This window comes from Tetrao urogallus (genome assembly GCF_951394365.1).
Source record: "Tetrao urogallus genome assembly, chromosome: 7".
NCBI classification, from domain to species: domain Eukaryota; kingdom Metazoa; phylum Chordata; class Aves; order Galliformes; family Phasianidae; genus Tetrao; species Tetrao urogallus.
In genome coordinates, this window is record NC_136820.1 from 16,603,535 (window position 1) to 16,623,269 (window position 19,735).

The 19,735-nt window shown below is 34.5% G+C and overlaps 1 protein-coding gene across 1 annotated transcript in view; it reads right to left on the bottom strand.

Annotated features, from left to right (window-relative positions):
• Positions 1 to 19,735, bottom strand: part of KCNH8 (potassium voltage-gated channel subfamily H member 8) — a gene marked incomplete at both ends in the record, with an annotated part of 154,193 nt that overhangs the window by 26,365 nt on the left and 108,093 nt on the right. Inside the window, 4 exons of the mRNA XM_079538695.1 lie at positions 3,152 to 3,366; positions 8,266 to 8,515; positions 10,494 to 10,693; positions 14,754 to 14,951. Of these exons, the coding sequence (XP_079394821.1) occupies positions 3,152 to 3,366; positions 8,266 to 8,515; positions 10,494 to 10,693; positions 14,754 to 14,951 (863 nt within the window). The remainder of the gene's footprint in view (positions 1 to 3,151; positions 3,367 to 8,265; positions 8,516 to 10,493; positions 10,694 to 14,753; positions 14,952 to 19,735) is intronic.

Here is a 19,735-nt window from a genome sequence, read left to right on the forward strand (position 1 = left end):
TGTTCCCAGCTGGAGGAAGAATCAACCACTTCTCTAGTGCAATCTTTGTCATGTTGTCTTATTTACACATTCACAGAATGCACTACAGTGAAGTACTTCCACCTCTTCAGAGACTTAGTATTTCATTTTAAACAGAACATCATGTCTTCCATTGAGGGTAGGGAGCAGGAAAGCTCTCTGTAAGAGGTGAAATACTACTTTTAAAATATAAAAGAAAAAGTATAAAGTTATTAATTATAAATCCTGTCTACAAAGAAATATATTTGAATTTTCAGGTGTGCCATCTTTTCTTTTAGAAAATGACATGTACTGAGTCAAAGAGGCATATGCCTGCATGTGTCTTATTTTCCTTTGGGACTTCATTACAGCTTGAGGGTTAGCATAGGCGTCAAGGAAGCCTCTTGAACTTCGCATCAGTCTGGTTCTAATTGGCCTTTGCTGTTTTCTTTTTTGATGAATTGTAACACCTACACTACAGGCACTTCTGTACAGACACAGGGAATAACTACATAGGTTGCTCAGAAAGTAATGTCTCCTATTTATTTGCATGGAAATTACCATAGGTACAGAAAGCACAATAACACTATTTGTTCGAACAAGTTCTCAGCTAGAGATCACTATTTTTCAACATATTCACCACCATTAGGTATGTATTTTTGCTAATGGTGAACAAGAGCCTGCATGCTGTGCTCATAAAAATCTGCACCAATGGAAGTGACCCACTGTTTCATGATGGCATAATTACTAGGAAAATGTTGTCCACACAGTCCATCTGCAGTTCACTCAAGCCTAGTGTGAAAAGCACTTGCCAAGAGGGGAAATTTACACTCTTTCACTTTGTAGCTCAGCTGATCCTAAATACTGTTACTGATACATTTTCAGGCATGAAATTCACATTCAGTTTCAGATTGCATTCATTTAAAACATTAAATGAAGAGAAGTGAGAAACTGACTTATTCAAAAGAATCAATCTATTGTTTAGCTATGGAAAAACTCTCAAACCCTAAAATCTCCTCAAAACTGCAAAAGTAGTAGCGTAATATCTTCCTGTCTTAGAATATTCAAGAGAGTATCACAACTGCCAAATTCTCCCATAGCACAATTCTCAAGTCATAATACCACATTTAAAAGATGTCATATTTTCATACAAGCGAATTTTATATTTTAATTCTGAAAGCTTTCTTAATATTTTGTGAGAGTAAACCATCAGATAATACACAAGTTATCTCTATGTGAAAGTTTTATTCATGAAGATAAGGTATACTCTAGGAATTTCACTCTTGAAGTTTGCAAAGCAAACAAGTTGTTGATCAGGCACCTTTGTTACTGCCACAGGCATCACTCCTTATTTGGAGAGAACACCACTGGTGGAGCAAGCATTTTCACTGGCCTCTTCTCCCAGGCAAATAGGACCTGAGGAAATGGCCAGAAGTTGTACCAGAGGAGGTTTATGTTGAACATTAGGAGAAACTTTTTCTCTCAGAGGGTGGTCAGGCACTGGAATGGCTGCCCAGGGAGGTGGTGGAGTCACCATCCCTGGCAGTGTTCAAGAGGCAGCTGGATGAGGAGCTACAAAATATGGTTTAGTAGCTTGTGGTACTGGGAATGGGAGTGTGGTTGGACTAGATGATCTTGCAGGTCGTTTCCAACCTTGCAATTCTATGATTCTATGATAAGTAAAACTATTGGATAGGAAATCAGATGAGCATGAACAAGATCAGTTCAGCTATGAAAGCAACACTAGTTAATACCAGGTAATACTGGGCCAGATAATAATACCAGAAGGTAGGAGGAAGTAATGCTAACCATCTTCTGTGTTCTATATTTGCCTGTGACATTGGATGCTAATCAGCATCAGGTTCTTTTATTTTCCTTTAATTTTAAAATAAAGGATTATACCATGAAAATACTGTGCATATTCAAAAACTGTAAAAATATTTTCCTCTTTAAAGCAGTAAAAGTTCTGCAGTATTTTCTTCAGTGCTTTAAATCCCATTTGAAGTGAGAGAAAGAAATATCTTACTCTGCACTCTTATGACTCATTCTCAGCTGCAAATCTGTGCACCACTCAACCATCTCCAGTTGGAAGGAGTTGTCCTTGATTTTACAAAGGTTGAATGTCTACACAGCTAGTAGATGAAACCACAAATTTTTTAACATGTAGAAAAGCACTGAGGCAATACCGAGTAGCCAAGAAGCAAACCAGCCTTCATAATAGTGAGTGGCTGCCTATCCTACATGGAGGATAACGGCCCCACAAGATGGAGAATGTCTAAGTCTCGCACTAATTTGTAGTGTCTGCCAAAGCATTTGGCATTACATTCAAATCCTGTCTTGTCCCTAGGCATGTACTTTCAGTGCTGCTTCTCTCCGTAGAATAAAGAGCAGCACAGCACAAAGACTTGAACTAATAAGACTAAACAGAAAATTTGACTGTATTTATTATTAAGATTGGGTTAACCAGGCCCCACAGCTGCTATATATTCACATGATACATTCAGGAAAGGAGAGCTTCAATAAAAGTTTTTGGTATTAAAATCTAAATGCATATTTGATACATAATTTCAGTGAAAATATTTTGCTAAATCTATCCTGAAGTCTTTCTTGTTTCATATTGTTTCTTACTGCAATGCAAAAACACATTCTAGTTAAGTACAACGAGAAACAACTGTTTTCTTTTTCTGAGCTCATATTTTATGTTCTTAACTTTGGGGTGATGAAGGTTCATTAGACTAGCACATGATATTTTGAAAACATAAAGTAAAATATCTTTACTTGGACATGTGCTTTATATAACCACGAATTATTTGTAAACGTAAGAAAAAAGTGACAAAATAATCAAGAAGAACGTTCTCTATCAAATGATGCTTTCTATTGAAAAATGAGAGGCACAGAATGTACTTTCTATTTATGATCTGACTGACAGATCAACAACTAATATAAGGTCAAATTACCAACAAATCGAACAAGTGGTCCTTGTAATGTATTACTGTATATTATATATATATATATATATCATAAATATATGTATATTATTGTATATATTATATATGTATTATTTCTTTACTGTAATAAAATTATAATTACTGAGTAAAGCATGAAAAACACTTTAAAATTAATATCTGCAGAGATGCTTAAAAAAAATACTTACATCGCTTTCGTGGCCTTCTCTTAAATTGTAAGTGAGATCATGCTGTATGTCTTCAACAAACTTGTGAGCATACTCTGGGTAAAGATCGAGGACTTCAAAGAGACCTTTGAGGATAATGCACTGGAGGTCACAGTAAGTTAGAGCTTTAACATCTGCATTTGTTTTAATGACTTGATCCCTAATGGATAGGTTTGCTCCAATTAAATCTCCTTTACCTAAAAGAAAAAAAGGAAAAGAATCAACTTCAAAGCAACGTAGTTCTTCACTACTGTTTTGTTATTAACATAACTCTGTTTAGCAACTGCTAAATTTTAAAACCCATAGATCCTAATGAATTTTTTAATTAATAGCTTTCAAAAGTACTGCTATCTAAGAGCTGCCTCTGTTTTTCTTTGGCTCTCTTTTTTTGTTTCAGGAGCAGTGTTGCATGCAATTAACCAGAGGTACAAAGACTAATTTATGGACACGTAACTACCTCATTTAAGGGAGTTACATTGGAAACATACGTACATAAGAAATAAAATTATATTAAGACTTATTCCAGTACTTAATAGCAGATAGAATTTTGTAAGTTGTTTCTGTTTTGTTATTTTTTTTTTGTTGATTTATTTTTTATTTGAATAAGCAGGTGTTAACATGAGATTTTAACAGTGACATGATTAAATGTAGATACTATTCAAATTAAGATTTTACTCAGAATTTTATTGTAAAACACTTGCAGGTTTTGATGCTTATAGCTCCTGTTTCTACACTTCATGATATATCTTAGCTGTAGTGAGAAACAATAAAGGGGGAAATTCAATACACTTCAGTCAACAAAAAAAGATGGATTTGTAAGCCATTATATTTTGATTTATGGACAACTGGCCATATATTGAAGAACTTAAACAGTTTCTATTGAAGAGCCTACATAAACATTTGATCTGAGGTATTAGATCCAAAGAGCATTCATTGACCAGAGGTCTTTCTCAAAGGTTTACACAGATGGTCTTTATTAAAGACCTGGACAGTGCAATGGAGCACACTCTTAGTGAGTTTATGGAGGGAGGTTTATGAGTACGTCGGAGGGAGTAGCTGATAGGCTGTGGGGAAAAGCATATGTTTTTCTGATGACCTTAACAAGCTGGAGAAAAACGTCTAATGAATTTCAGTAAAAATAAACATCAAGTTTTGCACCTGGAATACCTCCCTGTAATAGAATGGTGTGAGGGATAACTAGCTGGAAAGCAGCTCAGCAAGGAGAATGTGGGTGTTCTCATAGAGAAATTGGACACAAACTAACAACATGCCCTTTCAGCAAAGTATGTCAACAGCATCCTGGGCAGCACTAGCAACACTACAGTAACCAATTCCCAAGGAAGTGACACTTTGCCTTTATATGACGCTTGTCAAATCACATCTGGAATATCATGCCCAGTTTTGGATTAATGAGTCATCAAAATGATCAAGGACTGGAGAATGTAATTTGCAAGAAGACACAATCCCAAGGTAGTGGAGCAAAGCTGACACAAACTGTGGCTTGGACTGATTGACTTCCAGATATCCCTTCTAACATTTCATTATTCTATTATTAATGACTAATAAGCAAAGACTATTGTATAATCAACAAATATACAGAGCAGTGTAGTTAGGCTAGTATCCACAGACCATATAGCTAGAAAGATTATCATGGTGGAAAGGGATAATCAAAAATAAATGAAAATGCTCACCCATATCCTGGGCTTACAGAAAAACTTCACAAGGAGCAATCTCCAGAAAGAGATCCTTCCCCAGCAGCAGTCAGCCCTTAAATGGGGTCTAGGAGAGGTGCAGCCAGACTCCACCTCTTCCAGTCACACAGCTGAATTGCCTTCACCTGTGCTCCCATGGCTGACTCAGTGCTTGCCTCAGGTGATCAATCAGAAGTATAGGCCATGACTCAATAGTTCCCATTCAACAGTAAAATCAGAAAATCCATCTAGTGTGTCATTCCAGCTGGATGTTACAGAGGAAATGGTGTACTTCAAGAGTAAGTCAAGCTGAGCAGCCAACCAATCCTGATGCTATTTAAATAATACAACTTGATTTATACTACTTGCAATTTTTTTTTATTTACTTGGAGGCTGTAAAACGTTCTCAAAAATGCTTATCATAAGCCCTGCATATGCAGAGGTTTTCTTTAATTCTAGCAATAAACACACATTTATGTTCTTTTAAAATTGCAATTAATAAGAATCAGTGCTAGAGAACAGTGGATCTGATAAATCACAAAGTTACATATTTCTGTTTGCTCATCACATGGTGCACTGTTTACATAATTAAATAAACTGTGAAACTAGTAAATAAATTATCTTTACTTTTCTCTGTGAATATAACCAATTTTTTTTTTTTTTTTTTAATTTCTTTGATTACATTAAACAGATGGCTGGTAAGGTTAATCTTCACTAGTCATATATATTCTATATCTATCTATCTATCTATCTATCTATATATATATATCTATATATATATATATAGACAAGGGAAAAATATTTCAAGTTTTACAAAAGGAATTTCCAAGCATCTTAATTAGAACTTTTTAGGTATATAAACATTGTTAAATTCATAAACTCATAAACAATTTGGAAACTGTTTTTGTTAGAGAGAGTCAAGAGGAGAGCACAAAAGGATGGAGCACCTCCTTTACCAAGACAGGCTGAAGGAACTGGACTTGTTCAGCCTGGAGAAGAGAGACTTACTGCAGCCTTTCAGTATTTAAAAGGAGATTTAAAAAATCTGCAGGGAGTGAAGACTCCCTGCAGCCTTTCAGTATTTAAAAGGAGATTTAAAAAAGAAGGGGAATCAACTTTTTACTTGGGTAGATAATGATAGGACAAGGGGGAATGGTTTTAAGTTTAAGAAGGAAAGGTTTAGATTGGATTTCAGAGGGAAGTTCTTTACAGAGAGAGTGGTGAAGTGCTGGAACAGGCTACCCAGAGATGTTGTGGGTGCTCCATCCCTGAGGGTGTTCAAGACTAGGCTGGATGGTGCCCTGGGCCATCTGTTCTAGTACCAGATTTGGAGGTTGGTGGCCCTTCCTGTGGTACTGGGGCTGGAATTTGATGATTCCTGGATTACCTTCCGACCCAATCCATTCTATGATTCTATGAAAGTTGCAGTTATATTTAATCATTGTTACACAATTTGATGACATAGTGTCAGTCTGTACGTCGTTATGATTGATCTGACATATGCTAATTTTCATTAAATTTTGAATAAAAATCATGTAGCAAAGACTGTAGCTAGAAAACTAAGGATTCTTAAGAATTACTGTCGGAGTGAGATGATTGTGTCTTTAATAAGAACAGTTGTTGTGTAAAAAAAAAAAAAAAAAAAAAAAAAGTGAAATATAAAAATATATCTTAATTTTCATTATTAGATAAAAAGTGATAGTCTCAAGAGGAATAAACAGTTGTATTCAATCAGGGCTTCACTTATTGCTGTATTGCTTGTTAGTGAGAGCCATTCAGCAATCAAAATATATTCCACTAGAATTAGAATAGTGACAGTTATAAAAACATAGTCTGGGAACTGTTAGTAATGCAGTATTTTCATGAAAAAAACCCTGCTCTCTGAGATTTACATCACATTAGTAGCATAATTTCTCATATGGACCTACCAATTTGATTCACTCACCTTATGCTGATGTTAATTAGGTTTAAATGCTGAAGCTCCCATTCACTGGACTGAAACATTATCTCACTGTATTATGTTTATGTTTCTGCATTACGATTTCATTATTTTCTCTCAGAAATCCACTAATCTTTCTTACTGTTGTCATTGTGACCATTACAAAATGATGCTTTCTTTAAATTATCAGAATTGCCTGAAAATGGAGTTATTAATGAAATCATAATCCCAGAGGAGGTGGTTCTTAATCTTTTGATATTCTTAAGATTATGTTTTTTTCTAAGACATATTTCGTTGCTTTGATTTATGTGATCCAATAAGATAGGAAATCTTAAACTTCCTTATTTAAAATGAGAGACAGAGTAATGCGGACTGTCAAGCTAATGGAATTAAATAGTTATGAAAGAAATAGAACATGTATCACATTTATATTCTAAAATAATTTTTAAAAAAGGCCAATGAAATGCATATTGGTAAAGAAAATTCAATTACAGAAGATCAGAAGCTTGCATTATCAACCATCTAGTGCATTCCCCCTCTAAAGCAGGAGAGAAAGTAAAAAGGAAATGTTCTTTTTAACTCTGATTTATGAGAATATTAAAAGTTATTAGAAAGAAGAATGTGTAAAATAAAAATTATACATTTTACTTTATTAGAACACTTTATAAACTTTGACAAGTCTAACGGTCTTTTAGCTGAAGAAAAAATGAATCTCTTTAATTGGCATTAACTGAGGTTGTCACTGAAATTTACAAATACAGATGTTTTACTTTAGATATGCCAAAGCACTCATCTAGCAAACTAAACTGAATTTATCAGAACAGTATTTCTGGCCTTTTTCTGTTCTAATATACTCAGGTGAATGCTGGCAGAATGAATTAGATTGAAGAAGTAACTCTTGGTAGAGCAGAAGCAACAATGCAAAGGCTTTTCTAAAATTGGTGTTCATATGCAATCATCAAAGAGAGACTGGGCTTACACTGGTTGCTTTAATTTGGGAGCATTAGTGGGAACAATGCCTGGCCACTAATTTTTGTAAAGTTTTAATAAACTTATATACAGCATCCTCTGAGATGTCAATGCTGCTATCAAATTTGGTTGAAAGTAGCAAATTGTACCAAAAAGCTTGAAAGTACCTCCTTATATACAAAGGAGAGAGAGAATAAGTGTATGCTAATCAGATTACAAGTGAGATAACATATAGCTAATAGTCTAGAAATTTAAGATCTGCAGGGCAAAAAAGAAATAATTAAATGATTCAGGGAAGATCATAGCAAATTAACAGATGAATAGTGGATTACAATTGAAACAAATTATAATTCTCCTTCTCATCAGACTACTAGGACACACTAAGCCAACAGTTTTGCAGTGAATTCACATTCTGGAGGTGTGTCTCTTCTTTCACTAACATTAGTCTTAACATAGCTGCTTTCCTTGGAAATTTGAAGCTATCATCATAAGCATACCAAGAATTGCCAGCACTGTGCTGTCCTTTAGGACTTCCATGGAACCTGAGCACACAAAGTATATCGCTTGCAGGGCGTCTCCCTGCCGGAGGAGGTATTCCCCAGGAGCACAGAAGGAGGTTTTGATATGCAGAGACAGAGACCTGAGGCAACCACGGCTGGCACACTCGAAAAGGGAGAGCTGCAAAATCTCTTTGTTTAAGTGCATGGTGATGTCCGAACGCAGCTCGTCTGGGAAATCTTTTAAAAGCTGCCAAAAAAAAGAAAAAAAGAAAAAAAAGAAAAAGAGGTGAAAAGGAGAAAAAAGTGCAAAATAATTTGTATTTTTTCTTTGCAGGATTGATCTGATTTAGTATTACTGCACACATCACATTGAGGTATTTGATATTTTTCTTATCTTGTTTGATAAGATACATGTGCTATGTCTTAATAAATCTTTATGCAGACAAACACTCATAAATTCCTGGAAAAACATGAATAAAAGTATGGCTTTATGAAAAAAAATATAATGCATAATTTAATCTTGTCTGAGTACTTCTCATTTCTCAGAACATAGTATTCTATTCAGGCACATACGTTAATGAGCACTAGGCAATGTGAACTTAGTTTAGGTTTTCTTTAAAAAGATTGCACAAAAGTCATGAGCAGGCTATATTGTCTGCTGTATGGTAAAACCACTGGAAGAAGAAAACTCAGAAAAAAAACTCTATATAGAGCTTTCAATGCTTCCAAGCTTTTTTTTTTCTTCTTCTTTTTTTTTTTTTAAATATTCTGTTACTTTTTATGATGCTATAATTGTATTCCAAAAAAGAGAGAAAGAATATTGACAAAGTGCTTATTCCGTATATTCTATGGAAAAACTAAAAGTAATACCACGTGGTGTTACTTAGTCTTACTTCTTTGCATATTCCCATTGGAACTTGGCCAAAAGTTAACGATTTCTATCTATATATGTTTTCTTAAAAGATCTGTTTGAAGATGAGAAGATGACAAAATTAAGAAAACCACCTTCTTAACAAAATTCTGCTACATTCTGTTGCCATGCAACAGATGGCAATAGAAAGGCAGTCTGACAGGATGGTGTCTGACATGGAAGTGCAGATGAAGCAAAGGTGTGGCACTGAATTTCTCCACGTGGAAAAAATGGCATCCACAGACATTCACTGACACCTGCTGAATGTTTATAGAGACCAATTGATGGGTGTAACTGTGACAGTGGGTCACCTCCACTGGTGCAAATGATTATAAGCAGAGCACGTAGGCTCTTGTTCATCACTGGCAAAAATGCATAGGAATGGTGGTGCATATGCTGAAAAATGGTGTTCAGTAGCTGATAGTTTGCTCTGTAAAATAGTGTTTTGTGTTCTTTGTGTCTTTTGTAGTTTCCAGGAAAACAGATAGGAGATGTTATTTTTGGAGTGACATATTAGTATCTTTGAAAATCTCGCTATGCTCCTCTTGCTAAGATGGTGTTGAAAATCTCATCCATTGTGCTGTGCACATGAAAAGAATATTCTCAATTTTTACCTGTGTCCACGTTATCTTTAGAGGCCACTGAGATTTTATAATGACAAATATCACAATGGCTCGGAAAGGAATGCTTCATTCAAATCACACTCCAGCAAAAGAACAAAGACATAACTGGAAATATGTCCTGTGTTTTAATCTCATGTCATTTTCTGCAAATTTATCAGTATTTAAGAACAGGGAAATTAATAACCTCAGCATTCCAATAATATCTTCCAGGACAAACCTGGAATTTATTAATTATTTATTTATATCCAATTTATAAATAATTAACAAATTATTTACAGTAATACATAGAAAAAAATGAATAAATAAAAGAAAATGAAGGAAGGAAGAATGACGAGTAAAAAAATAAAAGCAAACAAACAAGCAGGAAAAAAACAGTAGATTTTTTCTGTGTGTTTGGTGAAAGCAAAGTGTTCAGTGTGGTGTTGCTGGCATCATCCAAAAGTTTTCTGATGAGGATATCTTCAACAGTTCTGAATTATGAAGGACTCTGAGTCTTTGATATGTATGTTCCAAAACAGATTCTTTGACAGCATATCCCTCCTGGAACAGCACAGCTTTAAGTTTAGGAATGTTGTTGTCTTTCATATATAATATCACACAAAACACAATATCTCAAACAGAAGATTACTCCCTTCCCTAACTCTAAATAAGCAGACAAAACTATCAAACACACAACATTCTCATTTGGTTACCTCATTGGAATCAATTCCATTGTTGACAGACCACGTGGTTTGGAAATATTCAAGCATCCTTTGCTTTAGCTGCTGTGGCAGGTGGTGGACCCGTATAAAGTCCTTCAGATCCTTGGTTCTTGTGTGATAAAGGGACCACCTGGAGTACATCCTCTGAATTATGGCAGTCACATTACCAAACACCAAGGCATGCATCAGAGCTAGGGAGACAGAAATTACGTGCAGTATGGAGAGACTTGTTGAGCATTAACATATAACATAAAAAGTAAATATAGTTTTCTGGAAAGTTTCCTGATTAATAGATAAAAATTCTTTTCCATGAGAAATATGCAGTAGTGTTCATATTATTATTCTTTTCCTTTTTTTTTTTGCGTCACTAATAGTCATAGTCATGAGGCAGGATAGAGTCACATCTGCTGCTATCTAGTCAGATTTTAATACAGAAGAATGTTCGGGCCAAATAAAGCCTATTGCCTAAGAAAAAAGAAAATATATGAATATATGCAAGCAGGCATATTTAGGAAATAATAAGGAACTAATAAGACGAAGACTGGAGTAAAAAAATCTGTTAAATAGATTGTAATAGATTTTGGAAAATCCATGCAAAAATATAGAACTAAAGAGTTGTATCGAGAACAGAGTGGAATCAAGATAGAAGGTCATATATACTGTGAAAATAATTATCAGAAAGTTTGTACATCCAGGTTTTTGTCTACACTTGGAGACTAGTTTGGGAATAAAAATACCAGAAGCAAAACTGAAGAAATGCCTGCAGACACAGATCACCTGAGTTTGTCTGTTCACAAATACATTTGCGGATTATCAAGGGGAAAACTTACTGCTGCATTGTCAGTCATGTAGTGTTGATCTGAGGTATATAATACACAGATTTACAAATTGTTTATTGAAAAAAACTGTTCAAGAGCTTGATTTTAATTTTTAAGATGCCCCTTAAGAGGCATCTGTCTTTATAGTACTTGAAAGGAAGCAGACTCCTCAGAGTAGCAAAAGAATTGGTTTATAAATTAGACAAACAAGATGTTGACGTTGTATGGCAATTTAGAGAAGTTCAGGGTAAACAGGCAGAGACAAGATTACTCGTACAAAGAAAAGATGTGTTTTGATGATTAACCATTCTTTCTTGTGGTAGAAAAGGGCAGAAAATTCTTTGCTTTGGAGTGCAGCAAATTTACAGAGTCTAACAAAAAGGATCTAGCAACAATACTTATGTCTTTACTGTGAAGGGAGTGCAAAAAAATGGAGAAAGCACTACTCATGTGGTTTCATAACTGTAGAGTGCGTATTCACATATGACACATTGTCCAGTAGTAAAAGAAGATAAACGAAAGAGGAGAAAGGAAAGGATCAGATTTGATTAGAAAGAAAATGTATAATTCAAAGTTTATTTTTAAGAAGAGTCAGTTGGATTAGCCAAGTGTTGTTGCTGATATTGAAGTGAATTACTAAATCAGAATCTTGTTCAACAAAACACAGGAGGCTTGTGTAATGTTTGATAACAGTGTATTATGATAGAAGTATTCAGTAGGGTTGAAATAACTCATCAAGGCTGAAGATAGCGTAGCGCTGTGTTTTGAGTATATGATATTCACTTTAAAAAGGTGGAGAGGTATAAAGCACTCTGTAGATTATGGATGCATATGCAAAAATCACATCAATCCCCATAGGCTTCAAGGTTAGGAGCTGAATAGTGTACAAAATTTTGCAATGTTATTAGCATAAGTATCATCAAGGATTGTGTTATTATTGGAGAATCTATCTTTGCATATGTACATTGGACGACAACTTATACTAATGATAATTTATTCCTGGCTGTGATAGTAATTAGATCTCTTTAGCAAATAATCACAGATCTACTTTATTTTCTGTACGAAGTCATTCATTCTCTAAAAGGAAGCAAGACAATTTAAAACTTAAAGAAATCACATTTCATAAAATGTATTTGGTTTAAATGTTAATCTAAAATAGTTTTTTCTTGCTTATGGATCGGAGGAACACCTCTGATCCCAGAAACGACTAGAGCTATTAGGCTGGGCCTCCAGTATCTCTAATTACAAAAGCATAAATTCTTGGCTCAAAGAACATGTAGAAAATTTAGAACACGTACAAAACAATACAAAACAATTAGATCTGTAGGAAGACGAACCTGATTAATATTATATAGATGCTGGGTATCGTAGGAATTTTGGCTAAATTTTAATAAGTAAATTTTGTCACCAACTTGAAGAAACTGAACAAAGATGTTTTATCCTCATAATAATGTTTGTCTTATTGTAAGGTGATGTGAGCAACTGAGAATTTATTCCAAAAGACAGTAATGCATATTAAAAACTATTACTAAACCAAGTCATACTACCCATTCTACATGAAATTTCATAAAGTAATGGTTTGGTATGATTACTGTAAAAAAAATTCTATTTTTCTCGAGACATTGCTTTCTACCAGGGAATCTTAACATTAAATATAAGACAAAATCTCACATCAAAGCAAGCCTTAAGAAATGAAAATACATTATACTCTAAAGCATACAGAGCAGCATTTTACTCCTAATAGATTTCAGAGCAGTCTGTGCTGCATGGTGCCAACTCCTTCATGTGTCCCTGCTAGGCTGATTTACTCAAATGTAATCTAAAATAAATTTTTGGGGAAAACATCTGCAAAACAGACTACCCTGCTTTCTTACCTGGATGTATCAAGTTTCCTGTGCCCTCCCAGGTGTCAAGCCACTCTTCTGCTGCCCTTGAATATTTTTGCCTTAGACTTCTCATTTCACTCTTACTACATTTAGTTGACTTTATTCAGTTCACAAGCATATTAGATCTAACACTCAGTAATATAAGAAATGGAAAAGAAATTTCTATGCCTTGGCTAAATAGAATTGTTGGATACTTTTATATTATGTTCTATTAGGCTTGTGAAAACTCTGCCATATCAAAGTGAATGAAATATTCATCATTGCCTTACTCAGAATATCTCTTGATTTCTTGATATAAATGAATATTTCTTCCATCATTCCAAAAGATTTTATGTAGTAAAAGCCACAATGCATTGTATTTTAAAGCAGCATAACATTATGCCACCAGCAAAAATAATTAATGAGTTGTCCAGTTTTTGTGACATTGTCAAAATTGTTGAATGTTTCATTTTATCATTGCCGCTCAGTTTCAGAATAGAGAAAAATGGAAATAATTGACTGAGTATTTTTAACACCACTGAATGCAATAAATATATCTTTTGCAGGTTATTCATCATGTTTCCTGTCTTCCAAGTTTAAAAGTGTCAATTTAATTTCGGCCAAGAAAATTTATGCTGCAAAAATGACAACCAATGCCTTGCAAACAAACCTTCTAGAAATGTTGGGTGGTAGAAATAACTTATAGTATTGAAAAAATAATTAGAAAAAACATGAAGGGTTCATTTGTCCTTCATAGCCACCATGATACCTTAGAGATATGTGATGTATGTACTATAAAACAGAAAAGTTAACTTTTTTGGTAAAGTAAATACTAAAATAAAGTAAATAGCCCGGCTTGGGCTTATGAAGCTCTGCAGGTGTCTCTAGCCCATGAGTGTGCCCAGGTTCCTGAGCAGGAAGGTGACCCCAACAATAGCACTAAGTAATTAACATTAATTTACAAATCCAACTAAGAGCTCCAAATATAACAAAAATACTGCAATTTTGAAGCAAATCTGAAGTAGGGATGTGGAAAAATTTATTTAATGATAATTGAACAGCTTTTTCCTTATATTAGAGTCACTTATGGCTCACCCAACATTTCATCCATCTCTATTTTGTCTCTGCTGCCTTTCCTCTGGGCTGACCCTTTACATATAGATACATCACAGCTCATAATCAGATGCAGGTTTGGACTATCATCCTCCCTTTGCCATTCTTCCCAGGGCTGTTGTGGGAACTGAATTGGAGTTCAACACGCACTTATTATTTGACTGACTGGGATTGTATCAGACACATAATCAAAAGACAGATGCTCCCTTGTGCATTGTTGGCACCCACTCACAATACGATGAGTTTTTATTTTATTGGATGATGACTTCTCTTACTATTAAAAGCTTGGAGATAAACCTGCATGAGAGAGTTTATCCAGTTTAAAAACAATAACATTTTTTTCCTTATTTTTGTTATTTAGAATTAATGATTGTTTGCTCTTAAATCAAAACCTGCTCTTGTTTTACTTCCTCTATCCCCAAAACAATTCATCTGATGCTTAGCATTGTACCTACCTCCTATGAGCATTGTGCAAATGGAGAAGATCTTTTCAGCATCAGTATTGGCTGAAACATTTCCAAACCCAACACTTGTGAGGCTGCTGAGGGTGAAATACAACGCAGCTATATAGGCACTTCTGATTGATGGGCCTCCTAGTGTATTATTGTCGTAGTAAGGAGACTCTATTCGTTTTCCTAGCTCATGAAGCCAACCTGGAAAACATAAAAGGAATAGTTAAGGAATACTGAAATCATGAATACTACACACTTTTTAAAATAACATGACACTATAAAATGCTTATTCAGAAGACGCTGTATTCTACACAGGATTCCAAGAATAAAAATAAATGAAACTGCAAGAATTTATACAGCATGTAAAAGATCATTTCCCTCGATAAACGGATTTCTCCATAATATCTTTGAATTGTACATTACAAGTCTAGTTAGATAATTCACAAAATCCACTAAGGGACAGAAAAGGAAAAATCATCACATAGTGACACTGCAACAAGAATGCAACATTGATTGATTTGATTCTTTACATTAATAAATGCTTGGAAAGATTTCTGGGATTCTAAGATTAAAATCTTAAAGTAATAATTATGTATTGTGACCTACTGCACGTTTATATTCACTACAGAAAAGATTCAGACGACTAAGCAGAACAGACAAAACCATTATTAATTTTCTGAAGATGAGATTCTGAATTTTTTGTAAGTATTTAATAAATTACTAATTTAATGCTTCTTTTCATTTCGCTGAATGAGTGTATGGATATTACAGAAAATAACACTAGATACTGCTTCGAAGATATTTACAAAAAAAAAAGATAAAAGAAAGTACAAGTAGTGAAAAATACGTTATTCTCTTTTTCACGAGGAAAAGAAACAACTTCAAAGAATTTCATAAATGTAATGCTTTGCAAAAATGAGGACTAAAATGAGACTAAAATCAATTTGTGTGCTCACTTTTGTGTGTTAAGCTGATGGCTTGGATGGTCAGGTATAAACATCACAATGAAATGTTCTTAGTACTTAGGGTACTTTCAGAAGTAGTAGGGCTCTCCTTGTTCTGTGCTGGGAGCTTCAGTAATTATGTCCAGTCATGTATGCACGGAAAGACTGAATCACTTTCTGAAGCTTACTTTCTTCTCCCACTCCACTCAGCATACATTTATTTATTTGGCTGTGATGGAGCAGGTGCCAGGGAGCCTCTCCTGTACAGACTATTTGCAAAAGTAGGAGATACATTTTAATTGTCTGACTCAATGTTTCCAATTATACTCCGGAAAAGTTTGTAAATATTTACCCCTCTAAGGTGAGCTGTTTGAGTTTCTACTGCTACCACACAGTGCAGTCCTCAACACTAGACTCCTGCACACATGCTTGCAGAGAAAGCTAAGCCAGAAAGGCTGGATAATAACAGCATAAGATCTAGCCATAGCTGGTAGCATTAATCACATTTTATATTTGTGGCTCCTAATTGCCTAAAATGAAAGAAGAGCAAAAGTTGTAACTTAACTGTTGCTGGCATTCCAGCTACAAGATAAGTAGTGTCAGCACGCACCAGCAGTAATTGCATGGGGAAGGCACAATATAAGGCTTGCATCCCATCCTCAGCCATAGCAAATAATTAGAAGTGTCTGTGCAGCACTATCTGCTGAATGCTGTGAACAGCTTATGCGTGCATACAAATAATCAATACTTTAAGGATGAATGCTGCAGAAACTTGAAGCAATTAATCAGTTTTGCAATTATTGTGGTTATATTATCAGGGTTGCATTGATGCCCTACTTTTCTGCTGGTTTATGTCTTGCTGCTTCCTCCTGCAGTGTTATCTCACAAAAACACCATTTCTTCAACAATGATATGGTCCTTAATATAGCTGATTTCATTTCTATGCCTGCATTAAAGAATGTAAACCCATACATTAAAGAACAAAAGCTTAATACAACTCCTGATAGAGAGAAGATGGAGTTAATAAGTCTGTCTAAACTTGATATACAAAACTCCCATTGTACATTTCAGCAGTAGGTTTGAAAGCCTAAAATACAATTCCTCAGGAAAACATCTGCAAACCAGCCTTTTTTGCTTTCCTACCTGGATATATCTTATCAGACATATAGTGCATATGAACAATCACAAAATTTCAAAAATTAAATAAATTATTTAAAATAACTGTGGCTGATGTGTGGATACTAAAATAATGTCCCTTCGGAGAAAATCTCTCTTCTGGGAATGTTGTAAAAGCTCGCAGTTCTTGGCCTCTGTACTCCTATCCTTCTGTCCTTTGCTATCACTTTCACTGAAGATTCATACTGCAGCTAATTTAAAGTTTCTTCACCTCATTTTTAGCAATCAAAAAATAAACAAGCCCCAAACAGAAAAAAATAAGCTGAAAAAATATCCTTTGAACTGGAGCACATTCAGCTGTTTGATATAAAGAGATCATAAATTTTAACACAGAAGTCTGTATATTTTATGCCTGCAAATCTAAGTTTAAGCAAATGGTTTGGAGTCATTAAAGAAAGTGTAGATGAAAAATTAGGTTCTTTTTCACTGGAATACATTTTATAATGAAAGTCAACATATGCCCTGAGAACTATGTTAACTCCCACTGCAACAGTCCCAGTTCACTATTGGCAGCTTCTCACTTCAGACCCACAGTCAGGCAACAAGTTGATGCAGGTGTGTATGGGAAATGATACCAGCTCTTCAATAGGAAGCAGTACACTCAGATCTACAAAAGATCTTCTCATATTTCAATTGGGAAAGAATGGGCAAAGCCTGTTGCAAGGATCCGACTGATGCCAAAGTTTTAGCATATATATCTACTCTTCCATGAAATACTAACCTGCTCAAAACGGATCTTAGGACAGAGCACTTGTGAAAATAGAACAAGTAAGTAAATTCCCTATTTGTTAAAGCTCTTGTGGTATCAATATCTGATATTTTTTTTTTTGTCCCAATCACCTTCATCAGCTATCTATGTTACTTCTTCAGAATACATTTCTTCGTGCCATAGTTGAAGACAATTTAAAAAGAGGAAAACAGAACTAATATTGTATTTGAAATAAGACAATACTGTTGTTTTATATTTTTATATAACACTATCATTTTTACTATCATTTTTATGAGTTAATGTATTCCTACCTCCTTGAACCCTACTTGTCATTTGACATTAAAACATTAGCTTTGCTATTTAAATTGCTTTCAATGAAATTTCCATAGTTGATCTGTCTCTTACTAACTAGTACAATGCATTGAAAATAAAAAGTTGTATAAACCCAAATTATTTTACTTCTTGAGTGTCCATGACTCTGAATTATTAAAAAAACACTGCCTCTGCTCTTATAACTCATTTAAAGTATTCTTCTAAATGTCCTTAAAGCTTTTTTTAATTCTGCCTAGCCAAAATATTTTTGACAACAGCACCATTCACATTTTTTTCTAGACTATTAATACATTATACAGTAGCAATCAAACTACTTAATCCCACGGAACACAGCTGTTATCCTTTCATTGTCACAAAACCTATAATTTCTTTGCAGGTTTGATCTATTATGAAATTTTACTTGTCATATTAAGAGAGACACACAAGTACTGGAGCAGATGGTTTTAGGATTAAAGACCCAAAGAGATGACAGGAGTAATCATACTTCCAACCACGCTTTTCTTCACATTTGAAATAGAAAAGCCCACCATCCAGAAAGTGTCATACATGCAGCTTCTAGACCGTGAAACATCTACGATATATAGTTGCACAGTAGGGGACAAGCATGGGACATGAGTTCTTACTTTTTTCAAAATAAATACCTTGATGTGCACCTACATGGTATTTCAGCTGCCTCAGGCTACAAAAGACCAAATCTAGCCCAGAGGTTGTGTTTGAAGAAAGGATCTAGCTGGCTTTCAAAAACAAATAAAAGTTTAGTGGCAGTACATGAGAGAGAGACTTGGAAGACTTCTATGTCAATACAATACACATAACCATAACAATTCCATGACAATGAGGAACTGTTAGGAATAATCTACTACCTTTGGTCTTTGTTAACACACTTTCCTACATAAAACAGAAATTTAAAATAAGAAAGAAAACAAATTTGATAAACCAAATACATTGACAATTTTCTCAAGAACCTCTGCCTAGAATTATTAAAGTAATTCCAAAAGGAATTTCATAATTTCTTTTCTTATTTTTATTTCATTATAAAATACGAACCTTGGAGTCATATTCCTTATTACAATATGTTTGATTATTTTTTCTTACATTAGAAAAATATATGACACGTGTATGAGGAACTTATAATGTGAATTGCCAGAGGAACACCAGTTGCAGCCAAATCCTCACTACAGTCAATCCTCATACAGTCAAATTTGGTGGAGGGATATCCTTGACATGAAATAGGAAGAAATTAGATTTAACCTGGACAGTATAAAACAGTTTTATCTCAACTGCTTATGGCTGGATTACTTGTGGTAGGAGCATGCAGGACAACTCAAGGCTGCTCTCTTCGATTCTGGGATGAGAGCCCAAGTACATGACGTGCTGCCTTGCATGTGCCATCCCTGGAAGAATTATGGAGATTAATGCTTCAGATCAAAGCAAGGCAAATATATCTGCCCTCCACAGTCTGTAGTATCACCTTTATCTTTCCTCTGTGAAACTTTAACAATATAGTTTTAAAATCTAATTTATGCCTGTTTAAACCTTTTCCACAGTATTGCTTTGTCTGAGTCATAATACCAATCTGGTGCATTCATTGTACATATTTCTCCAGATAATGAAGTGTTAACTATGTTAAGTTTGTACAAGCAGATTATACTTAGCCTCTGAGCTCAGTGGACATTTAACTGCCAACAGAAAAAGGTACATGGATATTATGGAATCTGTAGAATATTTGTATACAAAAGTTTTGCTTGATGAATGCTGACATTACAGATGGTAAAAAAACACACCAAAAATACTTCTAATGTATAATCAAAGAGGAAAAAATT